A 26,022-nucleotide genomic window follows, 5' to 3' on the forward strand; every position below is an offset into this window, starting at 1 on the left:
ATCCTAATATACTCAGCATTTTCTAGTATTTACCGCCTGATTATGAGACTAGTAATCAATGGGTTGATTCATGCTATATACCTCCGGGGTTGGTACGGAATCTGACGAGCGAGCAAACAGGCATCAGGGCCAACAAGAAACACATTCTCAAGAAGCATACCCACTCAGATATAATCAGTACTTTGAAAATACAAACACTCTCGCCTCAATACTCTCCCGAGGCGAGGATGAGGTGACGGACTCAATTTTGAATGCGGTATGCGGACATCCCACTACACATATTAATAATCAGGGCCTATATATTTCACCGGGGAAGGGGGCCTTGACTTACCAGTTTCACCAGCAGTATGATATGCCGAATCAAAAATTTTGAAAATACAGACATCCTGGTTGGTCATTTTACTCATATAGTAGAAGCGGTGTCGCTCATTGAACTTGGCCAGGTAGCTGCTTCGGACGAACTCCTCAGTGATGTACTCCATCTCATCGAGATCATCCATTGTTGCAGTTCGCGCATCACAGATAGTCAGGGGCCACTGTTCGACCACCCCTTTGACAGGACGCCAGACGCTGAGGAAGCCGTTAGTCCAGATCGTTAGCCCGAAGCAGGGTACCGAATGGAAACTCACTTGAAGATCTGCACTCGATATCTTGCCGTCAGCTCGTCAACTTCCTCCTTGGGCAATAAGTGGTTAAGACGGTCGAAAGCCCCTGCCGAGCTTTGATCTTCATTTTCGTATTAGCGTGAGTATAAAGTGTAATCCTTACGTCTGCACATACCTATATGTACCACATCGGCGGGCCTGATTTTAGTCATCCGGCCACCTTCGATATTTTTGATACGTTCGGGAGAGTCGGTGTTTCGAATCTTTTGCCTTTAGGTGAGATAGATATCATATATAGCTGGAACTCTCGCAACTTACCCGCCAGTCAAACACTTCGGACCGGACGAAATCCTCCCCTAGATTCAGCTCTTGCCGGACCAATTCCTGTGCTTCTGAAAGATAGGTGTTCACGATCTGGTTCTCATCGGTCCAGTCAATCTCGGATGGAGACCAGGATCGGAAGGTGAAGCCCTGCTTCGCCAAAGTAAACTCCTCCGTAGAACCACGCACGTCTTCGATCAATTGCTCTGGCCCAGGCGCGAGGCGGTAATTGCACGTCGGGATAGTTTTCAAGAAGCCTGGGCCAACCATATAAGGCTTCTGAGTCCTGAGCAACGGCGAGTCGCGGAGATAGTATAGCTTCACGTGCAGATCCATCTTTTGTATATTAGCTAGATGAGGGTTGAGGGATACCTTTGTTATCTTTTCTTGTTAGAATTCTCTCCGGAGATGAAGTGCACTCCGACTTCTATAAAGGACTGTCTACGAGTAACATGTCGAGTTTCCTGTAATGGCTAGAGGGATTACCAGATCACCCTGTGCCGGAACAAGCAGTAAGATTTGATATGTTCCGTTGTATGTTGTAACAGACCCCACGAATGGCGCATAATATCACGTATGATCATTGCTGTACTTGATCGGACTCCGGCTCTGATATTACTCTTGAAGTCTCCACTCACTATCTCTCTTCTTTTGCTTCCAAACTAGACACTTGGCGATACCGTATGGTTGATACGCTTGATGGCCGTCATTAGCCGATACTACGCCATGTGAAACAGAACTTGAAAGGAACAACACTTCGACAAAAGGGGAAAATGCACAAAAATATAAAGTCATATATATATATATATATATATATCTGTATAGCGCAAGCAAAATAGTAGCTCGGTTATTCTGTATTCTAACCGCCTCCAACCCGGACTCGAGACTTAGTGGGAACATTTCAGATCCTCTGGTGCCAATCAAGGTGAGAAGTCTAGACAGCTCTCTCGTTGAACCCAGCTAATTCCCTATAGAGAGCTTCATCATACTCCATTGATTCCATCTCGTCATGGACCGCAGTTTGGACCAGAACGGTGAAACCAGCCTCTGGGCTCGAGCGCTTGAGCTCGCAAAGCAGTCTGACGCACGAGAACAGCCATGGAAGGCTGCTTTGGCAATTGAGACCAAGGCAAAAGAGAATGATACGTATGACCAGCTTCCGGACAAGTCGAAAGAATATTGGGAGGATGGCAGCGGGGGCGATGGAGGAGATATTAGACCATGCACTCATTGACACTTGCTGTGATGACCTCTCAATTTTGATTTTCGTTTCTCCTACAAGAATCAACACCAATAGTTATTTTATCTGAATAGCACTTTTCTACTACTTGATTCCGTTGCGCCATATCAATTAATCATCGGTATTTCATAGTTGATAGATACGGCTTCTCTGTCAATAGTCCTGGGTGCAGTAAACGTCAACGCAACTTGAGGTTACAATGCCGCAGTTCTTCGGTAATTCAAAATTACAGGCAAAAACACATTTTGTCAGAGGGCAGCGTCGTCTTAGCGCTCACAAAATTGATTGATTTGAAACACGTGGCCAGACCCCGAGTATCGGGGCTATTACTGAGACATCCTCACAGTATCCGGTGTTGAAGATTTGCAAACTGATATTATCCGGGTAGAAAATATCTAACTTCATTTGGCTTGATGATAATGAGAGCTAAATAATATGCGCGCATGCCTGTCAGACTTTAGTCTACTTGCTCATTTAGCCCCCAAATTGGCACTAGAACTCAATACGCGGGGAAGCCAGTCCGGAAGCTTATTAGATGCATGTGGGTAATGATTTGTACGATCTGAAACTCTGCCAAAATTGTGATTGGTGACCAATTACTACCAAGTAATAGTATATATCAATCCGTCCGCCGATCGCCCGGGATACCGTCTGTCATCCATCCACAAAATGAGACCTAAATGACGAAATTAGGGAAATGGTGCTACGAAATATACAGGTACAGGTTAGATTAACCGATAGGTTACATTGAGTACCTAACAGCTGCCCACTCCTTCGCGCTTGCGCTGTAAGGCACTTCTGCTCCGAAGCTACCAGATCGCCAACGAAGGGAGCCTAGCAAGTGAGCAGTCAGGGACTTTAAGCAAGGAAGAGGAAGGATCTTCAATTACGAGGGATGGGATTTGAAGTATTTAGTTCGGTGGGATTAATAAGTGAACGTGCCAACCCAGTAGAATTAAGCAATTGAATCGATACAGGGTGCGAGCAGGTAAACTTATTCAAAGCGCTTACCGTTAGATTGTAGAGTGTGGCAAAATTTGCCCCCACATTGCGATATATTACAGGCAAATGAGGGATTTGCTCTCATAGACCAATTCATGCGATGGGGTTCATCCCGTCTTTTCGGTGCCCCTAGTCTCTAGCTGTATCCATGTCTTTCAAACCACTGCTAGATCCTACAAGCTTGGCATAGTGGCCCCTTCAGGATATTCCACTGAACTAGTTTAGAAGCCTTGCATACTCTTCTTATACTGTAACTATCTAGCCTATCCTAGAGATGGCATAGTTTGTGAAGGAATCCACGTGCTAGGACTAGACTTTCACCTCGGGGTTTCCGATTGCTCTGCCTCTCTTATGCGCGTAGCATGAAAGACTTGATCTTACCTGCTAGTGACACGGGAGAAACGGAGGACCGTATGTATGTTTTAGGCTTATGGTAGATAGTATGGTGACATGCAATATCATCTTTTCAGTCGCGATGCCACCCCCACAATATAAAGGTGACTTGCTGCAGGCGCATCAACGAGTATTGAGCTCGACTACTGCCTTTTTGTATAACGATGAAAACCCTTTTACATAACGTCGCCACCGCTGGTGGCCTATCTAGGAAGAATGACACTGTGCTACCCCGTGCTCATTCCAACCTCTCTGTGCCCTCTCGCAATTTTTCTACCCCCACGTCCTACAAATACGAGGAAAAACACACTGTTTTCGATCAATTCATCCCAGACCTCGGCAATGGAACCACAGCAATTGCCAAGGTGTGTGCATCCTGGGCGGTGCTTCTCGCCTCACACAGAGTTGCGGGTGAGTATAGGATGATGTCCCCTGAATCAGGCAATATAGTGGGCTCTTTGAATGAGCCCTTCCAATGGAGCTTGCGTGTAGGCGACTTGATCCGCAAGGTTGAAGCGCAGTTGGCTGGCTACCTTCCGAGTACATCCCACACAACAGCCTTTCAGGGGGAGCTGTTTATTATATCGATTGCCCGTGAACAACCTAGCTTGAGACACATTACGCTCGAGTGCCATGTTCAACAAGACAAAATATGTGTCAAGACAGTGGATCTCGGCAACTGTTCAGATAAGGCTCTTTTGCTGTATCTTGGGAGTCAATATGAGAATGTTATTCGTGCTATTTGTATGCCTGGAAGTATTGAGACACCTGTATCTGATTTCAAGGTTGTTTCAGTTTATGATCTTGACAGGATCTGGACTTGGAATGCCCAAGCTCCTCAAAGTGTCGATAATATCTGCATTCACAAAGCATTTATGGCGAGAGCACAGCAGCATCCAGAAATTCTGGCGCTCGAAGCTCATGACGGTACGCTAAATTATCGCGAACTGGATGATCTCTCCACTCGTCTGGCCCTCACGATTATTCGGCAAGGTATCCAGCCGGGAAACATTATACTAGTCTTCATTGAGAAGTCGCTTTGGGTTCCAGTAGCTCAGATTGCTATCATGAAGTGTGGGTGCGCCTCCACCATTCTCGATGCGTCACTTCCCTTGAAGCGCCAGCAGGCGATCGCTGAGCTGGTGCAGCCATCCGCTATCATTACCTCACCCGGATGTACCGATCAGGCGCAAAACCTCGGGCTGGGATGCCCGAATTTCACCCTGAATCATGATTTGAGCCATTCATGGTTGAGCGCCACGCAGGAGTCTCTGCCTATCGTCGACCCCTCGGCCTGGCTGTATGTTGTGTTTACCTCCGGTAGCACAGGCACCCCCAAAGGCGCGATTATCAGTCATGCCAATTATGCTAGCGCAGTGGCTCTCCAGCAGGAGCGTCTCGACTTCCGAGAATTCGACCGCGTCTTTGACTTTGCCTCATATGCCTTCGATGCGGCCTGGTGTAATATGATCCACGCTTTAACCATTGGGGGCTGTCTCTGCATACCCTCAGATGAAGAGCGAAAGGGAGATCTTGCTGGCGCTCTGCGGAAGTACCAGCCTAATTATGCCGTTCTAACACCTTCAGTGGCATGGTTCCCAGCGTCGGAGCTACCCAGCAGCCTGCGGACCTTCCACTTCGGAGGCGAGCCCCTCAAACCCGCAATTGTGAAAGAGATGTCATCTCAAGCCACCGTCATCAACGCGTATGGTCCGGCTGAATGTTCAACCGTGAGCACCGCCGTGACCACGGATCCCGAGGACGAAGACGAGCCTACTATCGGTACGGGGGTAGGTGCTTGCACCTGGATTGTCAAATTAGACGGATCAGACCTGGTCCCTATCGGAGCAGTGGGAGAGCTCTGGGTAGAAGGCCCAATTGTCGGACAAGGCTATTTGAATGACCCAGTGAAGACCGCAGCGAGCTTCGCGTTTGGTGCATCATGGCTTGCCCGCGGATGTCCTAGTATTGCGGGTATCAAGGGCCATACTGGAAGAAAAGGACGCCTGTATCGAACAGGTGATCTGGTTCGTTACCGAACGGATGGATCTCTGGAGTTTGTCGGCCGCAAGGACTCTCAGGTCAAGATTCATGGACAGCGAGTGGAACTGGGCGAAATCGAGCATCACCTCGAGCAAGCGTTGACAGACGAGGCTCAGGAGAAGAAAGTGCAGATCATTGCAGAGATCATCCAGCCGGAAGGCAGCAAGGTGGCTACGCTCGTCGCCTTTCTGTTTCTGCTGGCGAGCTCGGGTGCATCGCCCACAGAGGCCAATATCATTCTTCGACAATCTATAGAGGGCATCGAAGAACGACTAAGCGGGCGAGTTCCCCCGTATATGATCCCATCAGCCTTTCTCCCGGTGGAACAAGTACCTATGACACCCACCGGCAAGGTTGATCGTCGACAGCTTCGAATCCAAGGCGCCAAATTGTATTGGCAGCAGCTGGGCGACGAATCTGCGACTGAAGGGGCAGAGGCGGGGTCAAAACTAGAAACGGGCATTCGCAGAATCTGGAGTGAGGTATTGAACCTACCCGCCAGCAAGATCAGCCTCGACTCAGCCTTTACCCGTCTTGGGGGGGACTCAATCACTGCCATGCAAGTTGCTTCGCGTGGCCGCTCGCAAAATCTTGCCATCAAAGTCACCGACATGCTTAAGCTTCAGACCATCCGAAAAATTGCCCAGGTGTGCGGGGTTGCGCACGCGAAAAAACCTGTGAACCTTGTACAGGAAGATGAAAGCAAGCCATGGCCGTTGACACCGATTCAAGAAATTTTCTTTGGGGACAACCCTCAGGGTATCAATCACTACACCCTCAGTTACATAGTTAAGCTAGCAAGGCAGACAACGTATCAAGAACTGGCCTCCGCGTTACTGAGCCTCACAACTCGCCATAGTGTGCTGCGTGCCCGCTTCCGCAAACGAACGGATGCACCGACCTGGGAACAGTTTGTTGCGCCAGCAGGGCCCAGCTCATTCCTTCTCACAGTGCATAAATTTGTCGATCGAAAAAGCATGCAACAGGTGGTTGACGAGCGCCAGGCCTCCATTGACCTGATTGATGGACCTGTCTTTGCCGTGGATGTCTTCGAGGATGATACTGAGCCACAATCGCTGCTAATGAGCGCGCACCATGCGGTGATGGATCTTGTTTCCTGGCGTGTCGTATGGCATGAATTGAGTCAGTCACTATCGGGGACCACTTCTCTGCCTCCACCTTCTCTCTCTTTCCAAACATGGTGCCGCGTACAGCTCGAAGACGGCAAGTTGCTCCACCCAGCCACCGTTCTGCCTTTCGACGTCCATCCGGCAAACTTCGAATACTGGGGGGTGACTCCAGGGGAAGTATTCTATCGAGATTCGGTTGGACATCTCTCTGTGGTCAACTCCCAAGCAACTTCGCTTCTGCTAGGAGCCAGCAATGACTGTTTCCGTACCGAGATACTAGACATCCTCCTCGGTTCGCTCATCTTTTCCTTTGCTCAGACATTCCCTGATCGCAGTCCGCCTCCAGTCTTCATCGAAGGCCATGGTCGCGAGCCTGTGGACGGAATGGAAGATTTAGACCTATCTGAAGTCATCGGATGGTTCACTACCTTCCTTCCTCTCGATCTTGGCGGAACACCAGCTGACTCGATCATTGATATGATCAAATTCGCCAAAGACATTCGAAAGAAGGTCCCCGGGAAAGGTAGGCCTTATTTTGCCTCTCGGTTCTATAGCGAGGCTGGAAAGGTGGCATTTGAATCCCACAAACTTGTTGAGCTGCTTTTCAATTATCGAGGCTCTTTTCAGCAGCTTGAGGACGCCAGGTCTATTTTCAAGCTTGAGGACAGGATGGACCGCAACCTCTCCATTCCTGGCGATGGCCCGGACTACCAGCGACCCTCGCTTGTGGACATCAATCTTGTCGTCCAGCAAGGACAGTTGGAAATCCGAACACGATCCCACAGACATATGCGAAACCATGACGCCGTCACTAGTTGGATGGATCTCTATGCCAAGTCTCTCAGCAGCGTAGCATATGACCTGGCGAATCGGTCGGCAGGATTTACGCTCGCTGATTTCCCGCTCTTGGATATCTCGTATGCCGGGCTCAAGGCGCTGATGACGGAGCATACGGGAATCCAGGAGACTGACGTGCACGATATCTACCCTTGTACGCCCATGCAGGAAGGCATCCTAATCAGTTCCAATATTGGCACAGCCTCTTATCACAGCGTCTCAATCTGGCAGGCAGTCTCGGAAAGCACAGCCGTCTCGGTCACCCGTCTGGCCGCAGCATGGAAGGCTGTCTTTCGCGTGCATCCTGTATTCTCGACTATCTTCGCCACTCATCCTGACACCGGGAGATATATCCAGGTGGTATTGAATAACCCAAATGAGGTTTCAGTCTGCCAAGCACCACACTCGGTGACTGCGATCGAGCACCTAGGCCAGATGCAGAGTTTCCAGGCCTCACATTCGCAACCCGAGTGTTTAGTCACAATATGTTCTGACCAGCAGGGCGAAGTCGCATGTCGCCTTGAGATAACCCACGCGCTCATGGATGCCCTGTCATTGCCTGTAATCGTGAGGGATCTTGAGCAGGCTTACTCTGGGCAAGTTCTGTCATTGCGGACGCCATTCCGCAACTATGTGGAGCACATTCAGCGAACACTGGCCAAAGATCGATTGTTGTACTGGAAAAAGTATCTTACTGGCGTGAAGCCTTGTAATATATCACAAGACAGAGCATCCGTTAGGGGAAAGTCGGACCCAACCGGTCTCTATGGGTGGCTCACCCTACCTACTGCTGTGACAGCCCCGATTGCGAAGACTTCCCGTGAGATGGGTCTTACTCGCTCCGCATTCTTGCACCTTGCTTGGTCCCTAGTTCTGTCATATCTGACAGGAATGCGGCAAGTCTGTTTTGGGTACCTTTCGTCTGGCCGCGATACCCCTATTGATGGCTTAGAGGAAATTGTTGGGCCCCTACTCAATATGCTAATTGCACGCGTGGACTTGGAACAGCCTTTGCCTGAAATTATATCCACGATCAATGAGTACAACATCGAACATCTGGGAAATCAACACGTCTCGTTGGCTGAGATTCAACATGAAATTTCCACCAATCGTCTTTTCAACACAAATATTACAGTTCGTGAGGCTCGATTGGACTCTAGACCCGTGGATGGTAGCATGAGGCTGGTGGAGATCTCTGAGGTGGATCCGCATGAGGTAAGTTCATTATGGCTACAATAAATATGCGTGATTCTCCATCTAACGATCTACAGTACGACATGATATTGGCTGCCACTCTCAACAATGATGATACCGAGGTCAAGATCCAATATCGAACTAGCTATATATGCTCAGCCAACGTCGAGGAAGTCCGAGCTTATTTAGAGGGTGCTATTGAGTTCCTCTGCTCAATCACACGCCGGCAGTCAGAGATCAAGCACTGCGACTCGCTCTATGATGCTTACGTCTACCATATCATTGGCACTGATGAAGCTTCCGCGCTCGAGGAATGGAAATCGCGCTTTACGGACCTTGATGCTGGTAGCCATTTCCCCGCCTTGCCCTACCCGGCTCACAAATCACATGTCGCCGCCTCCGTATCTTATACGATCGAGAGCCTGTCATGGCGGGATGACTATCAGACAAACACGCAGGTCCTCGCATCCTGGGCTCTTCTACAAGCGTCCTATCGAGGTTCATCTGACGCTCTAATCGGAACTGGCCCGCTGGGCTCTGAATATGGAACTAAAACCGGTGCCATCTTGCCCATGCAGATTCCTGTGGCCCTTGATCAGCCAGTTTCCTCATATCTGGATGTGGTGCAGTCGACTATCAAGACTTACCAGGCCTTGCCAAAACTTAGTCAATATCGGCTGCGCGACCTCGGTGATGATTTAGCACTAGCATGCGACTTCCAGACGATCTTGTCCATCGACAACGAACCAGGCCCTACCGTGCTGCCAGATTCCGGTCGAGCACTTTCCCTGCAAATACATGCCTTGGCGTCCGGGGCTCATCTGGTTGCGAACTTTGACCAGCGCAGTATCAGTACTGAGCAAGTTCATCGTCTTTTCCCACAATTGGAAACGGTGATACGCCAAATTTGCTCCTCCGCCACTACGTTCACAACGGTCGCTGAGATTGAAACTGTCAGCAAAGGCGATCTTGACCATATCGCCAGTTGGAACCAAAAATTATGGCCGAATGCTCAAGATCTAGTTCATGATCTGATCTCGCGTCGAGCAGAGACTATGCCCGACGCCCCAGCCATTTCCTCCTGGGACGGAAACCTCACGTACCGACAAATAGATCGTCTGTCAACTCGTTTGGCCCACCGGCTAGTGCAGCTCGGGGTCAAAACTGAAGTCGTCGTGCCGATTTACTCAGAAAAATCCATGTGGGTGCCAGTGTCGGCCGTAGCGGTCTTAAAAGCTGGCGGGACTGGCGTCATGATCGACTGCAACGAGGCTATTGAACGAGCATGTGGCATTGTCAGCCGTGTCAGTGCAAATATCGTTCTCACCTCTCCTTCCAGCTATGAGAGAGCGACCGAATTTTCAGGGACGCAACTGTTTGTCGTCGATCAAGCGCAAATGGACCTCCTTCCAGACCCCGAAACAGGGCTTTCTCTACCCCGCGACGTTCAGCCGTCAAACCTCGCCTATATTTCCTTCACATCTGGGAGTACAGGACTCCCCAAGGGGGCGATGATCACGCACTCTTGCTTTACATCCTCAATCAGGCACCAGCAACAATCCCTGGGCTTCATAGCCGGCCAACGCGTCTATGACTTTGCCTCATATGCGTTCGATGTCAGCTGGTCCAATCTCCTGCACTCCCTCACCTCGGGCTGTTGCTTATGTATCCCATCTGAGTTTCAGAGGAAAAACGCCCTGTCTGACTCTATTCGAGACACTCGGGCTACTCTTATCAATGCAACCCCTACGGTTCTACGCCATCTCGACCCCAAAGAATTACCTGACTTGGAACAAATCATCATGGGTGGGGAGGCGTGGGACGAGGCGGATTTTGTGGACTGGATCGACAACAAGAGGTTAATTAATGGCTACGGCCCTGGAGAATGCACCATCAAGGCCTGCTTGCTGCGTGTCGTCCGAGGAAGAACCCCCAACACCATTGGCAAGGGAATTGGGGTCACAACCTGGATCGTCAGAACGGATGGCTCGAACCGACTGGCTCCCCTCGGATCAGTGGGTGAGCTCTGGCTGGAAGGGCCCCAGGTGGCTAGAGGCTATCTTGGAGATGAGATCAGGACCGCTGCGTCTTTCGTTGAAAGGCCCCGTTGGACACAGGCCCAAGGCCCAGTTTGTCGGTTCTACCGCACAGGTGATCTGGCTCGTTATGATGCTGACGGCGCGTTGATTTTCGTCAGTCGGATCGACTCCCAAGTCAAGATCCGCGGTCAACGGACAGAATTGGGCGAGATCGAGCACAGCATTCAGAGAGCACTTCTAGCGGGCGACCTGAAGGCCCAGGTTGTGGTGGATGTCTTTAAACCCCACAGGAGCAATAATCCAGTCCTTGTCGCGTTCATGCAGACCGAGGAAGAGGATGCTTGGCAGAAGCTGATGGGCGTGAACGAGCACCTTGCCCGACTTGTACCTGAATACATGATTCCCACTGTTTACGTTCCCGTCGACACGTTCCCAATGACAGCGACTGGGAAGATTCACCGCCAATCTCTGCGAATGATCTACACAAAGATGACGCTTGAGCAGCTGGTGGCACGAGATGCCTTACGTGTGTCCGCTCATCGCATGCCGAATAGTGCATCCGAGAAGCTGCTTCAGGTCCTGTGGGCAGAGGTTCTCCATATTGATGCGGATATAATCTCAGCCGAAGACAGCTTTCTCCGAATTGGTGGCGATTCACTGGGCGTGATGCGGTTGGTCAATGCAGCGAGACAACAAAATATAACCCTCAGTGTCGCCGATGTCATCCAGCAGCCCAAGTTGAGCGCTCTTGCAAAGTTAGTCGAAGCGCAGAGTCCAATGGTACAGCCTCAGAATGTCCCTATTGAGGCGTTCTCGCTCCTCGGCGGGCATATTTCCCGCGATGAAGCCAAGGATCAGGCCGCATCCCTTTGCAATGTTGAGATCACGGAAGTGGAAGACATTTTCCCTTGTACACCATTGCAGGCCGGACTGATGGCACAAAGTGTCTCACATCCCGGAAATAATGTCCTGACAGAAACCCTGGCGTTGAGAAAGGATGTCGACATAGTCCGCTTGGAAGCCGCATGGCAGAGGGTTATTCAGGCGAACCCGATTCTCCGAACCAGAATTGTTGATTTTGGGCAGCAGGGCCTTGTCCAAGTGGTAATCTGCTACAAACAGGGTGAGATCGAAGCAGGGCAAACCGCGCAAAGCTTTGGCCTCGGTACGCCTCTACTTTCCTACCAGATTGACGCGTCCGGCTTTACCTGGAGTATCCATCATGCTCTGTATGACGGATGGTCTCTTCCGCTGATCTTCGAGTCCCTTGCGCAGAGCTACCAATCAGAAACCGTCCAGGGACCCCCTCTCTTCCAGGCCTTTGTGAAGCATATACAGAATGCCAATAAAGCTGAGGCACAAGAGTTCTGGAAGGACCAGTTCAGTGATTTCAATGCCCAGGCATTTCCTATCCTTCCTTCTCCCACCTACAAGCCGAAATGCGACCAAACCCTACAGCTTGTTATTAGGGACGTCGCCTGGGATGGTGACTACACTGCAGGAACCATGATCCGACTAGCTTGGGCTATTTTACTCGCCACCATCATGAATTCCCCTGATGCCTCGTTTGGAACAACTGTCTTTGGCAGACAAGCCAATATACCCGGTATTGAGAAGATCACGGGACCTACGTTCGCTACAGTGCCCTTGCGGATTGCCATTGATCGTTCCAAGCCGGTGCGTGAGTTACTGCAGCAGGTACAGCTGCAGGCAGCCAATATGATGCCATACGAGCAATTTGGCCTGCAGAACATTCAGCGGATCAATGAGGATTGCAACTTGGGATGCCAGTTCCAATCCCTAATGATTATTCAACCTGGAGGCAAGGATGTCATAGCAGAGACCTTGTTTGAGCCCAAACTAGTGTCAGCCAGGGAGAAGATTGACCCATTAAAGCTCTATGCTATCTGTTTGGAGTTCGTGCTAGCACCAAATAGCGTGCTCTTGCGCGCCGACTATGACTCCAATGTCGTGTCTCCAACTCAATTCCGTCGCCTGGCAGCTCGTTTCGAGGGTATTTTGCGACAACTTTGCTCGGGTCAGGTCCGGGATCAGCCTCTCTTTTTGCTGAATACAAGTAGTTTAGAGGATGAGAAAAAGATCTGGAGCTGGAACAACACCGTCCTCGAAAGATCCAGCCAAACCGTTCACGCAATTTTCAGTCAGGTCGCCGCAAGTCAGCCTGAAGCCCCAGCAGTTTGTTCCTGGGATGGCGAATTTACCTACGGCCAGGTGGAAAAGTTTTCCACCTCCATTGCTCACGAATTGCTGCGCGCGGGCCTCCCGCAAACCGGTCAACGCATTGTGCCCTTGTTTTTCGAGAAGTCGAAGTGGACTTCGGTGTGCCAACTCGCCGTTATGAAGGCAAATGGCACTTCGGTAGGACTAGATATCACGTTGCCTGTGGGCCGTCTGCAGACGGTGATAGACTTGGTCCAACCTCAAATTATCCTCGCTTCATCGGAACAGGAAGCTAAAGCACGACAGATGGCACCCTCAGAGGCACGGATCATCGTTGTTAGTGACGCTCACTTGTATAAATTACAACACATACCCGATCTACTTCCAGCAGTGGATCCGGATACATGGCTCTATGTGGTCTTTACTTCGGGCTCGACTGGCACTCCTAAGGGGGCGATCATCAGCCACTCGAATATCACCAGCGCGCTGAAGTATGGCCAAGCGGTGATGGAGTTTGGCCCTCATTCGCGTACCTATGACTTTGTCTCGTATTCGTTCGACGTCTCCTGGTTGAACGTGCTCTTTACCCTCTGCGCTGGCGGCTGTCTTTGTGTTCCCTCTCAGTATGAGATTCAAAATGAGCCTAAAGAGGCCATCGCTCGTCGTCGGGCCAATACCAGCGTCATGACACCAACGGTGGGCAAATTGCTCCACGGGTCCGATTTGAAAGTCGTCAACTTCGGGGGCGAGAACCTCCCGCGAGAGGAGATCAACTACTGGAAGGATCGTGCTCGAATCTTCCACTCGTACGGGCCCTCAGAATGCACCCCAATTGTCATCTCTCACATCCTTGACCCCGAGCGCAATCAGATAGTTATGGGCAAAGGTCTCGGGGTCCGGACCTGGATCGTTGAGCCTGAGCGTGGGCAATCGCTAGCAGCGGTGGATGACATTGGCGAGCTTTGGCTCGAGGGACCTTTAGTCGGTCAAGGCTATCTAGGTGAGCCCGAGAAAACTGAGGCGGCATTTTTCCGAAACCCCACCTGGCTCACCAAAGGTGGACCTGGCTATCCTGGCCGTCCAGGCCGTCTGTATCGGACAGGAGACCTAGTTCGATATGATGAAGATGGCAGCCTCCGTTTCATGGGGCGCAGGGACACTCAGATCAAGATCCGTGGTCAGCGAGTGGAGATTGAAGAAATTGAGCACCATCTAAGCAATTCAATTGAAGATGCGACAGCCACTGAGGTGGTCATTGATGTTGTCAAGCCGGCCCAGTTAGTGGAATCGGTCCTAGTCGCCTTCATCCTACCCACCGATAAGACCATCATCCCTGACACTCCACGGGCACAGGCCTACATACAGGAACTCGCGGTATCCGTGAGAGACCGTCTATCTCTCAAGTTAGCCCGATATATGATTCCACAAGGCTATGTGGTTGTAGATCACATTCCCAAGACGACATCTGGAAAGGTCGATCGGGGGAAGTTACGCAAATTGGCATCTGCCATGCCAAAGGAGTCGTTGCTCCAGGTCGCACGTCGTGCTCCTGAAACGCCAGATGAGCGTAAGCTCCATGGGATTGTTGCCCAGGTGCTGGCTCGTGACGAAGAGACATTTGGCCTGAACAACAACTTCATCCAGCTGGGAGGTGACTCGATCAGCGCCATGAGACTCGCTCGAATGGCGCGTGAAAGCGGATTTAGAGTTACTGTTGCGGACATTCTTGCGAAAGACCGGCTGGCTGAACTTCTCCAGGACGACGGAGGGGCTGTCTACGAAGGCGAGACCCCCCATGTGCCTTTCGCTTTGGTCGATGTGCCACACCCGAGCACCTTCATTAAGGAAAAATTGATGCCACAGGTGCAAGCTGGTCACGGTACGCTGGTTGATGTTCTGTTAGCGACAGACATGCAGTCTACTTACCTCCGAGATAACCTGCATACGCCGCGGCGCTCCTGGTTTTACAGTTATATTGACTTTGCGCAAATCTCCGATGAGCCCCGTCTCATTCAAAGTTGCAAGGCCTTGGTGTCTCAGTGCGATATCTATCGAACAGCCTTTGCCCACTCGGAAGGATCATTCTACCAACTCGTCTTTGATTCATGGGAGCCTGTTGTAAACCTCATGGAAGACGTTCCCAGCCTTGAAGCTGCATTTGACAAACTAGTAGGAGAAGAGATGCGTTCTCCGGTCTCGCTCGGAGCTCCGCTGCTGCAGTTGACGATCATTCGCGCAAGAGACAGACAGGCCAAGCTCGTCTTCGGCATGTCGCATGCCATCTACGACGCCATCAGCCTTGGCCACACCGTTCAACTGCTAGCTGAGATTTACCGGGGTGCCCCGCGGAATATCCAGCCCTTCAAAGACTATGTTGGCTACTTACACTCGCGAAAGGCTGACAGCTACACCTACTGGCGGAAGACTCTACAAGGCTCCTCCATGACCCGAATTCCATCCATCGCTACCCCGGATGGCCCACCTACCGTCATAACCCGTTCGATCCCCATGCCCACACCCCCATCAGGCATCACACCCGCATCTCTCTTCAGCCTGGCCTGCGCTACTGCCCTCCGTCGCTCGACAGGCTTTGAAGATATTGTCTTCGGTCTGGTCGTCTCCGGTCGTGCCAGCGTGCCTGCATCTGTGGCGAACGCTGTTGGCCCATATCTGAACCGCGTGCCAGTGCGAATCCAGTTCACAGCCGGGCAGAGCACCACTGAACGACTCGCCACAATTCAAAGACAGTACACGGAGAGTCTAGCGCACGAGGGTACTGGCCTATCGGAGATTGTGCAGCACTGCGCCACCCACTGGCCACGCGACACGACCGACTTCGGCTGTTGGGTCCAGTTTCAGAATGTTGAGGAGCATCCCATGGCTGATCTACCAGGGGCTATCGGGGGACTTGGGCACAAGGAAATGTGGACCATCCCTTTCGCAGCTGATTTCCTAGAGATCTTCGCGATTCCCGGTGAGGAGGGCACGCTACAGGTCAGGCTGATTGCCGGTCCCGGGTATGCCATGGATTCGATCGTGGAGCTTTTGGAGGGCGTTTGCATTGGGTTAGAATAGATCTACACACTGTCTGTGATACGAACCCCCGCGTGAGATGTTACTGTTCTAGAACAAGATGAAAATTGAAACGGAAGATTTTCATAAAATCTCCGAGTGTCCATACAATTTCAATACTAAGAGAATACGTTAGTAGAAATTCGACTGTCGCTTCTGTAACTTCCTGCCCTTCTTACCCACGGTCGCGCGACCGTAAAGCGGCGCTCACCACTTTCTCACCCGGGCGGCACCCACCGAACCATTAACCGTATAGTTAGTTATAAGCCACACACCGGTGAGTTAGTAGTTGGGTGAGTGACCACCAGCGAATTCTCGCTGTTGTATTGTTTGCTGTTGGTTTTGGTTTACTTGATCTCATTCATACTTTTTGAAAAATAAACTTGCGGCCACGGAAAGTCACATACAGTGCTTGCGAAAATAGAATTGAGTTCTTGGCATGATGATTGGCGGCTTTGTTCCGTTAGAAGCCTTGCCTAAGGTTAGGAAATTGGGAAAAGTCCCATGTGAACAGCGGTTGGACAAGGGTTAGTCGATCCTAAGGCTTAGGGAAATTCCATTTGAAGTCGATGGACAATGAATCAGGATGAACTTAGGAACTTTTAGACTTATAGTTCAGTCGTGCAAAACATTATCCCGCGGATCTGAGTTAGGAATTTCTGATATTTTCTCTATGATGCCCTTATCCCTAAAGTTGCCTCATCCTCCCAATGAGTCCATGTGAAAGAGTAATTTATTCATCACTGGATCTCCAAAAGAGCTTTGCGCCAAACTGCCAAGACTTCGTCGTTGTATCCACGTTGCCCCTCATCTTCTACTCAGAACTCCCGTCTACCTTGAACTGTAGGAAATAAGTGACTTAATTGTTTCCAGGATCAGTTTGCTCCTCATATCCATTCAACAATTCACTTTGGATTTGGTAATATTGGTCTGAGCTCAGTATCCACACAATGTCATCTCCATCTCCCATCCAAGCTGCACCGAACATACTGGAGCTCCTCACAAAGCTCCATCGAATTTCATTGGAACAAGAAGCCAGCATCTCTAAAACAGGGAAAGTCTTTTCCTCGGATGTCCTAGGCGACCTCGAGGATCGTCAGCCAACCAGCGATCCTAAGGATAAATTCGATCTTCTCATGCTAGACAAGTTCATCGCGTTAGATGAAGACAAATGCCAATTCACCTACCAATTGATCAATGCCATGGGTGCCACGAACATCGTCGAGGCAGGCACGAGCTTCGGTGTTAGCACAATCTATCTCGCTCTTGCTATTGCCAAAACGAAGGCTGCGACTGGTAAATCCGGGATTGTCATTGCGACAGAAAAGGAAAAGGAAAAGGCAGCAATTGCTCGAAAGTACTGGGCCCAGTGTGGTCCTGCTGTTGAAGAGCAGATTGATTTGAGAGAAGGTGATCTTCTCGAAACTTTGAAAGTTGGGCTGCCACAGGTCGATCTTCTTCTTCTCGACAGTGAGTTTCCTTCCCTCGCTATTTAGAGGTTGTATGTCTCATCATACTGATCGATATAATAGTCTGGTCGGCACTATCTCTTCCAACATTGAAGACTGTACTACCCAGTCTTCGACCAGGAGCTGTCGTGCTTACTGATAATACAATCTCTGGAGCGAAAGGCTACGCAGACCTATTAGCTTATTTACGAGCGCCCGAGAATGGGTTCCAGAACATGACGCTTCCTTTTACCAACGGGTTTGAGATGAGTGTTTATAGGCCGCAGTCCGTGTAGACCGTTCTCTATATGTAATAGCTGGCTGGGAAAATGCCGCGACATCTTGCCTATTCTGCTGCTTTAAAAAGTGGCTTATTTGTGCCAGCAATGAACCAAAGCCATTTTGCATTCACTGAATTGGACTTTGGCAGATTCATCCCGGATTGAAATCAGAAAAAATGTGTAGAAGAATAAAATACTTAAATTCGGAACTAGGCACCATACTAGGAGCAGGCAGCCCCCTACTATATTTGGCGCTAGAGCTACAAGCTCGAAGCCACCAAATGAATAGTAGCAAATGTCTCAGATATTTTGGGGGCCAAAACAGAAAGAGCTATGCATAAAAATCCGATGAACCTAACCTGATTATCGCTCTTGTACTCTCTCGAAAAAATTCAAGCTTCATTCTCATTCGTGAACTTCGGATGATCTTCTCATCTGCCTGCTCCACAGATCTTGTGCCATTGACGAATTGCTCAAGGAGCTGATACTTCAAGATGAGCCACCAACTGTTTACCGTGATCCCAAACCGGATTCTCAACATCTTAATCAGCCCCGGGGGACGTGGAAAACTGGGCCGGCCCCTTGATTTCAACGAAGACCTGGATCTGGAAGGAGTAGACATGCCACTACGTCTTATCGTCCCGTTAGCTCTCTACATGACTCTTCCCCTTCTGGTATGGTTTCACTTTTTCTTGTTTCCCTGCTCCTACTACTGGGAATAACTAACCCCAGACTAGCTTCGCTACATCCTCGGGCATGTCGCGTCGACACTGTTGATTCTTGAGGCTTCCCAGCAAGACAAGGCCATGACAGAGAAAGAAGAGAGAATAATCAAAAAGCGCTCTACTTTCCGAAGTGTCCAAGATGCCTTTCGACTTATTTACCAGACACAGGGCATATACACCTTCATCCGGGCAATGATGATTGGCTCAGCATATTTATTTACACACAACTTTGTCGGGTTAATACTAGAAACGTTCATATTCCGATATGACTTGATCAAACCTCTAGCGTTCGGCTGTTCCTCGGCACTTCTTTGTGAATTCCATCTGGCCTTTACTTGCGCTACTGTCTCAGCGAAGCGCGTCCCAATTCTGCTGCGGAGAACGCCTGACCAGAGCCGGTGGAAACAGCTAGCTATACCTGCTCTGCTGTTCGGTCTTACGGAGGCTCTGATGAACCATCTATACGATTTCGTGGCAATGGCGCTCATATCTCAGGAGGAGGCCCTCACAAGTAAGCGAGCCGCAGCAGAGGTCTTGGCTGTGGTGATCATGCTTGCATTTCGACTGATCGCGCTTCTCCCGACATGTATCACACTTACTCTCGCAGAGGCGGCGTTTTTGCCTGTTGATCTAGAAACAGTCGTTCCTTCCCCCACCAAGGAACGTGGCTTGAAGATTGGAGAGTTGGTTGGAGAGAAGAAACCATCAACTGGTCTTCGGGCACTCACTGGTTTTCTCGAGCCTGTTCGAACATCCAGGTATATGTGGCTCATCGAACTCCATCTCAAAAAGTGTTTTATTCAAATATGTTTGGAGGTCGTTCTCATCTCTTCTCTTGTGGTAAGTTTTGCCTTAACGGAGTTCGACGATTCGGAATGATGATCCGTGATTCCTCCTGCATTACAATATCAGCGCTTGTCAAAAACATGATTTTTTCATAGTAGATCCGTAAGTTTGCAGCTTTGGCTGGCGAACTAGCAAGGGTATTGAAGACGCAGGACATGGCATTTGGCGCTTCGGAGAAGTACCGGGGATGTCCAAATTCACTTGACATTAGATGACTGCTGTTAACATTAACGTTGATATCCTCGACGATGGGATGAGACTAAGTTTGAATTAATTTATTTTTGATACCCTGCATCACTGTCTTTTCCGGCTGAGGATCTGAGAGGTTCTAAGAAACAGTAAGTAGAATACATGTCTTTGGTGATCAAGACGGACGCCCGGCGCGCAAATGGAGTTTTTGTCCATAGATGCCAATTTGCCCGATCCTTTATGTTTACTTAAATAGCTCTTTGTCTACTGGTCAATTTAGTATGGAAGTGGCATAGAGAAAGGCCAAAACAAGCCTTACCACCTGCGCATCAGTCAAACTCCATGGCGTGAGAAAGTACCACGATCTATATAGATGATTTTGTTCAATGTCAGATTCAAGTAATTGATGCATTTAAGATGGAACATCAGACTGGGTCCTGAACCCATTCTCAAAATCATTTGGACAACATGCCCGTATTCATTTTCTCAGTTCTGCTATTTACATCCCTAGTTCGGTTATACGCTAAGGCAACGCCTTTCCGTTGGATCCTATACCTAATCTGACCAAAAAGATATCAATGACTCTCTTATACTGTATTATACACTTTTGTGCAGTATGCCTGGTACCAGTTGTCATATCTTCTGGGTATAATACCTTGTCTCCACCATGTATTCAGCTTAATATTCGACACAGCCTATTAGGATACCGGCTACATCACCTGCAATGTTGACTAGCCGGTAATTTCACGTTGTGACCTCTGTTTATTCTGTCGAATTTCCCACTTGAGCTGACAGCAGGCGGAAGTCCGATTGAAACACTAGTGTAGTTCCGAAGAGACTCCGCCAGAGTGCCACCAATGTGCCGTTAAAGAGCAGATCTACAATGCATTACCAACCAAAGAAAACAATTCCAAATGATACCATTTAATCTAACGCCTTGTCCTTTTGCCATATAAATTATATATATAGCCTGATAAACGTCTTCCATAAATCCATCTTTGACTCTTCTTGTTAGTTACTTCCCTTTTCAATTGTGAGAGTATGTTCGTCTCCTTTGGGCTGTTGGTAGAATTCCGAGACTATTGTTGTACCTGAAACTATATCAGTTTAGTGTAGAAAGATACGCACGGAACAAACGGGCCGGAGGGGAGGGGTTGAATCCTGAGTATACCGTAAGTGAGACATGAGGAAGATGATCCTTTCCAAATTCCACACGGGAGGAGGTTACAGCAATTCTATCATATGGTCCTGTTGTCTTAGATATTGAATTGTGCATAGTGTCTATAGTATCGAATCACCATTATAAAAGGAAGCTGTTAGTCCCAAAAATGTCATGGTTCAATCGGAAATTCATGATTCGGCTCTTTTAGTACATGCATGGCCAAGCAGCATGTCTTACAGCATTGATGTGGCCATGTGTCCCAATGAGGCCTCAACCCCCAGAATAGACTGTCCAAGAGGGCAAATCTAGCGGCAAACTCCTGAATGCACTTAGGTTGGCCAGAGCTGTGAAAATCAGTTGTTCGGATCTTCTCCAGAAGACAACCCGCTTTAGTTGGGCTGCAGATACTGAATACCTCCAGTGGTAATCATGGAGTTCACCGATAAAGAAAGCTAGTGCTCGTGGATAACGTATCATCACTTACGTCCTCTCGCAACTGTCGCATGTTTCGCACGAAAGTGGCCACCCGAAGGCTCTTGTTCTTTCATAAACCGACTAGCCCAGCTGGTACCCTTCTTATGGGCTTTGAAATTGAAGATCAGTTTAGTTTGAGTCTGCTTTAAGACGATTTCGTGGTGATTGCAAATCGATCGAGATGCCTATTGTCTCCTTTTTGTGGCACGTCATCTTCGTTGGGGGACACCTCTGGGGACGGGGCGGCTGATCGTCGTGTGCTTTCCGATTCAGAAGCGGCGGCAGGTATATCAGGAAGAGATTTTGAACGGCTGGGAAAGGAGTCTGCAAATTGATGTTGAAGCTGCCGCTTAAGCCCTTGGAAATGAGAAAATACCTCTTTTTTGATATATCACCATTGTCTTCGCGCTCTTGGTGTATGAATAGAAGACTGAAAGGATGGCAGTTTTAGGAATGGGTAGAATTAGTAGGTAGCTATTCCATCCAAATAATTATGCGGAACGGGATAGAAGAACATGACTCCGGTCGAAGGATTTTAGCACCGTCGCCGGGGAGAAGCATGGGTGGTGATCTGTAAGAGCGAGTGATATTCACTGCTTCAACGTCGGTTGCGATGTAGCAATATTTGAAACGGAAATAAATGCATCACCACCTTTCTGTTCTTCCCGCCTCGGGTTCACTTCAACCTCTTGTTCTCCGGTGTCGGCGTTTGGAGATACCCAATTGCAACTGATCCTTACAGCGTAGGTGAGTACAGTAAATGTGATATGACTGAACTGTTGACTTCAAATGTTGTTTATCGAGATAAATTCTCAAATTGACTTTCGGGGGATCGTTGGCCCACCTTGAAGAGTCCGCGTTATCTCCTTCCTGGCCTGTGCGGGCTTCTCGGAGGATTGCCACCCGGTTCTCCCACCTTCATTCTCACATTATCGATAGCGTCACCTTTTCGACTCCGGATAGTTTATCTTCCTTTCTTACACATTACCTGGTACATACGACCATAGGGTGTGGAAAACAGGGATTCCTGGCCTCTCAGCCGCACTTAAGTCACACGCCGGTGAGTTAGTAGTTGGGTGAGGCTGGCCACCAGCGAATCCTCGCATACACATCCTGTTGTATGTTTTCGGTTTTTTTAAATGAAAATTTCCCAATGATTTGGCTGAGACTGAAATACACAAAAGGTGGTAGCGGATCAAATATTAAGTGTAAACATAAAATTTAGTATTCGACACTACGTTCTAGGTATCCCGATAATCCGTAGGGTCTAATTTGTGGCCGTCCCTTCTGATCATTCACTATTACTATCGAATTCACCTCACAGCACAGAATTAGCCTCTGTCATCTTCTTTCTCGGCTCTCTAATAGAGTAGAATAGTTCTGAGAGCTTGTCTCTTCCCTCCTTCTCTGGTCCTTCGCCTTGTGAGCGATACAGTCCATTCTAGATGGTGTTTCATGACTGATACGTAGCACATAGTCTGAAGTAATCTCAGAATATAGTCTGATAGGAACGTCAGCCCATAGCCATGTGAATTGCATTGAAACACTCGACTAAGATATTATGACAGGAATCTGTGGTATGAGGATATAGAGTACAATTTAGTGGTATATAACTAGCTAGAATGACTAGAATGACAAGAACGAGAATTTCAACGGACAATTTGACTGAGTAGACTATGCACTTTCGTGTGGGACTCGCCAATTGGTGGTTATATGAGTTTCAAGGTAAAATACCCTTCAACTATGTATTCCACTTATGGTATTCGACATATAATTAACAGTTGACGGTGATCCAACGCATAATTGGAATAGCATTGATGCAGCTATCAATAAGAGATGAATTTTCTGCATTCGGTCGTCGTGTACTAGCCGATGACGTTTCACCGCGAAAAGAAAATTGTTCATCAGGCAGAAGCAAAGTTCCAATAAATTCATTCGTCCTAGATGTCTTCCCGATTTCATCTTGCTTCAACATTCCCCTTCGTATGACAAGCTCTCCGGGGGACATAATCAACTCCCATCCCACAACCTCGGAGCCTCCCCGGCTTCCCTCTTTAACAAAAAGCTCATCACTAGCTACGGACTCAACAGCAGCAGTAAACAGCCACTGTCTAGATAGGAGTAACATCCACCCAAAACCTGGTATCATCGGATTTGTAAGCTGAGTTGCTGTCAATCTGCTCCTGGATCCAATACACGGCATTCTTATAATCTATATATGACGTGTTAGATTTCCTATATGGCAATAATAACCACTGGAATGGGAATAAGCATACTGTTGATATCGGCTGTGTTAGGATTTGCAAGCCCACTTGCACCATTACGGTGCCCCGCGAACCATTTGTCTACCCCATAATATTCCTGGCAGTCCCAGCGAGAGGCAACATCTGCGTAGACGTTGTTACTAGGCCCGTTAGTGGATTCGTCTTGTTGATACAAAATAACGAAGACATACTTGAGTAGAGCTCCATTATTCCATGAGCTCTCCGGTTGGCCCGCCAGTCCGTATCGGGTTGCACACACTCGAAGCATTCCCCAGTTCTGCTTGAAAAGACCAAAATTGGCTGCGTCTTGAGTCTTTCCGTCACCGTAGGTATAATCGATCGTCATTGTTTTACTGTGCCCGTTAGTAGTTTGTATCTAAAAGTGCAAGCCTCCGAGGGAAATAGGTGTTTACGTTTCAAGCATGGCGATAGCAAGGTCCAGAGTATTACCGCCAGCATTCAGAATGGATTGCTTGCGCGAGCCAATACCGGAGACAGTCTCAGACCCGCGGTCTGCTCTCTTGTCGAGGGGGTTTGCAAGAGCCCCCAAGACAGACAGAAAGGTGAGAATAAGAATAGTAGCTTTCATCGTTGAGTAAATTCTGAAATAGTGCAACAAGGCCAGCTTAAGATAGTTGATATTCAGTCCGGTTGTATGGGCGATTGTTGATTCATTAACCGTGAGCATGATGCCTTTTATAATCCCCCGCAAACTTAGAATTGACCGTTGTAGGCATCGGCAACGGCCGTGCCATACCCATCATCCCGTTCCCTTTCTGGAATCCGGAGCCCGGAGCTGCTCCGGGTTGCTTACTTCTGTCCTGGTCTCATGATATTAGCCAAAATCGTCCTCAAGTCAATTAAGCGTTGTGTTTACCACCCCGTTCCCTTTCTGGAGGCCGGAGTCCGGAGCCAGTTGCTTAATTCTGTCCCGGTAGTTCCGAGGATATAATCGAAATGTTCATCAAACAAAAAGCAGATTCCGCGCGACCGTGGGTTCACCTTTTTTCTCTAGCGATAATACGCAGTCTAACATTGTTGATTTTTCACTAAGTGACTCAAATGGCTTAAGTCTGACAATTAGGGGCGGGGCTATCATGCCGAACCGCCATCCACCTTCACCACCTGCCCAGTAATCCACCTGCTTTCATTCTTCCACAGCAGACTTACCGCTTCGGCGATCTCATCTGGGTCCGCAGTTCGATTGAAGGGGTTCCCACTGGCAATCTTTTGTATGGTGTCGACACTATTGGTCTTGTTAAAGAGCTCGGTCCCCGTTGCTCCAGGAGAAATAGCATTGACCCGAATGCCCTGCGTGGCAAGTTCCTTGGCCATTATTCGTGTCATCTGGTTCAACGCAGATTTCGTGGACACGTAAAGTAGAAGCTCTGGAGGCGCCGAAGCAGAGTCTGCAAGGTCGGTAGAGATGAAGATGATGGTGCTGCCCGATTTCATGTACGGGACAGCTTCCTCTTAAAAGCAATTAAAATCTACTCCAGAGTAAAGGGCAGAGAAGTATATCCACCTTCGCAATCGAACAAGAATACAAACTTGTTGAAGGCCCAGGAGAACCAGAAGAGCCCTCTGTTTGATAATTGATAATTCTGCATGGTCAGTCAGCCAGATATAACTCAGCCAAGTCGCCACCGTAATAACCTACAGTCGCAGTCGCTGGCCAACATAGCCCCTCACATACTGTGTCGTTACTAGCTCTCCATCAAGGTACAACTTGACGCTAACGTCCGACCCATTCTCATCACGGAGATCGGCCTTGACGGAATGCCAGTCCCTCGGATCTGAATAGTCGAGGTCCAGCGCGGTGACCTCGCTTGATGTATTGAACGTGTTGAACGAGACCTTACCAGAGCCTTTCCACTCGGCAATGTCAATCTCCGGAAGCCATCCGCTCGCCGCGTTCAGCCATAATTCTGGCCACGTCCCCTTGGATACAGGCGCCATGAACTCGGCGTTGAGGTCTAATCTGCCACCTTCCTCAACTGCGAAGGTTGACTTGGCGTGGATCGCCCCCGGGAGGTAATGGATGGGCGAGGGCTCACCTGAGACAGGCTCGGCCGTCAGAGTGAGAATACCATCACTCACAGAGACATGGTCGGCATCCATGCGTGAACCGCCTCTGTGGGTGTTGCCCCTGCTCAATGTCAGATCACTCTCCAAATTGAGGACATATATATATTCTCGGTACCTGACGTGAATAAATGGTCTTCAGATTGTAGCCCTGTTATGCTTAAACAACCCTGGAAAGAGTTGAGATATAATAGCTATAAATCCATCTACATTTCATTTTTGTTTCCCAATTCCAGAAAAACGTGAAGACGTTCTCTCAATGTTCTCCTTACAAAGCGTGGCATTATGCTCTGGGTGTTTGCCATTCTTATGTACCATCAGTTTGCATGCCCCTTCAACAGCCCAGGCCGGGCTAGCTCAATCGGTAGAGCGTAAGACTCTTAATCTTAAGGCTGCGGGTTCGACCCCCGCGTTCGGCTCTTCCTAAAACCATCAGGTCTTTAAGATTTCTTTTTTGCTATTTTTTTGTTGCATGAAAATTCTGTCTTCAT

The 26,022-nt window shown here is 49.0% G+C and overlaps 9 protein-coding genes across 9 annotated transcripts; 4 read left to right on the forward strand and 5 right to left on the reverse strand.

Moving 5' to 3' along the window:
• Positions 1 to 174: 174 nt before the first annotated feature.
• Positions 175 to 1,262, reverse strand: N7529_009459 (uncharacterized protein; the record flags this gene model as incomplete). Its single annotated transcript, XM_057244986.1, has 5 exons — positions 175 to 272; positions 332 to 570; positions 630 to 726; positions 781 to 868; positions 924 to 1,262. 5 exons carry the CDS (start codon positions 1,260 to 1,262, stop codon positions 175 to 177), a joined length of 861 nt encoding a protein of 286 aa, XP_057093249.1.
• Positions 1,263 to 1,935: 673 nt separating this feature from the next.
• Positions 1,936 to 2,160, forward strand: N7529_009460 (uncharacterized protein; the record flags this gene model as incomplete). The annotated part of the gene is made up of 1 exon (XM_057244987.1): positions 1,936 to 2,160. One exon carries the CDS (start codon positions 1,936 to 1,938, stop codon positions 2,158 to 2,160), a length of 225 nt encoding a protein of 74 aa, XP_057093250.1.
• A 1,565-nt stretch (positions 2,161 to 3,725) lies between these two features.
• On the forward strand, positions 3,726 to 16,060 carry N7529_009461 (uncharacterized protein; the record flags this gene model as incomplete). Its single annotated transcript, XM_057244988.1, has 2 exons — positions 3,726 to 8,786; positions 8,843 to 16,060. The coding sequence occupies 2 exons, from the start codon at positions 3,726 to 3,728 to the stop codon at positions 16,058 to 16,060; spliced, it is 12,279 nt and encodes a 4,092-aa protein (XP_057093251.1).
• Positions 16,061 to 17,007: 947 nt separating this feature from the next.
• Positions 17,008 to 17,801, forward strand: N7529_009462 (O-methyltransferase; the record flags this gene model as incomplete). Its single annotated transcript, XM_057244989.1, has 2 exons — positions 17,008 to 17,527; positions 17,590 to 17,801. 2 exons carry the CDS (start codon positions 17,008 to 17,010, stop codon positions 17,799 to 17,801), a joined length of 732 nt encoding a protein of 243 aa, XP_057093252.1.
• Positions 17,802 to 18,280: 479 nt separating this feature from the next.
• Positions 18,281 to 19,390, forward strand: N7529_009463 (uncharacterized protein; the record flags this gene model as incomplete). Its single annotated transcript, XM_057244990.1, has 2 exons — positions 18,281 to 18,460; positions 18,524 to 19,390. The coding sequence occupies 2 exons, from the start codon at positions 18,281 to 18,283 to the stop codon at positions 19,388 to 19,390; spliced, it is 1,047 nt and encodes a 348-aa protein (XP_057093253.1).
• Positions 19,391 to 23,293: 3,903 nt separating this feature from the next.
• On the reverse strand, positions 23,294 to 23,792 carry N7529_009464 (uncharacterized protein; the record flags this gene model as incomplete). Its single annotated transcript, XM_057244991.1, has 2 exons — positions 23,294 to 23,394; positions 23,459 to 23,792. The coding sequence occupies 2 exons, from the start codon at positions 23,790 to 23,792 to the stop codon at positions 23,294 to 23,296; spliced, it is 435 nt and encodes a 144-aa protein (XP_057093254.1).
• A 63-nt stretch (positions 23,793 to 23,855) lies between these two features.
• N7529_009465 (uncharacterized protein) lies at positions 23,856 to 24,134 on the reverse strand (the record flags this gene model as incomplete). Its single annotated transcript, XM_057244992.1, has 1 exon — positions 23,856 to 24,134. The coding sequence occupies one exon, from the start codon at positions 24,132 to 24,134 to the stop codon at positions 23,856 to 23,858; it is 279 nt and encodes a 92-aa protein (XP_057093255.1).
• A 407-nt stretch (positions 24,135 to 24,541) lies between these two features.
• On the reverse strand, positions 24,542 to 24,901 carry N7529_009466 (SDR family NAD(P)-dependent oxidoreductase; the record flags this gene model as incomplete). Its single annotated transcript, XM_057244993.1, has 1 exon — positions 24,542 to 24,901. One exon carries the CDS (start codon positions 24,899 to 24,901, stop codon positions 24,542 to 24,544), a length of 360 nt encoding a protein of 119 aa, XP_057093256.1.
• Positions 24,902 to 25,102: 201 nt separating this feature from the next.
• N7529_009467 (uncharacterized protein) lies at positions 25,103 to 25,567 on the reverse strand (the record flags this gene model as incomplete). The annotated part of the gene is made up of 1 exon (XM_057244994.1): positions 25,103 to 25,567. The coding sequence occupies one exon, from the start codon at positions 25,565 to 25,567 to the stop codon at positions 25,103 to 25,105; it is 465 nt and encodes a 154-aa protein (XP_057093257.1).
• Positions 25,568 to 26,022: the final 455 nt, after the last annotated feature.

Source organism: Penicillium soppii (assembly GCF_028829465.1).
Source record: "Penicillium soppii strain IBT 18220 chromosome Unknown utg000007l, whole genome shotgun sequence".
Classification (NCBI taxonomy): Eukaryota; Fungi; Ascomycota; class Eurotiomycetes; order Eurotiales; family Aspergillaceae; genus Penicillium; species Penicillium soppii.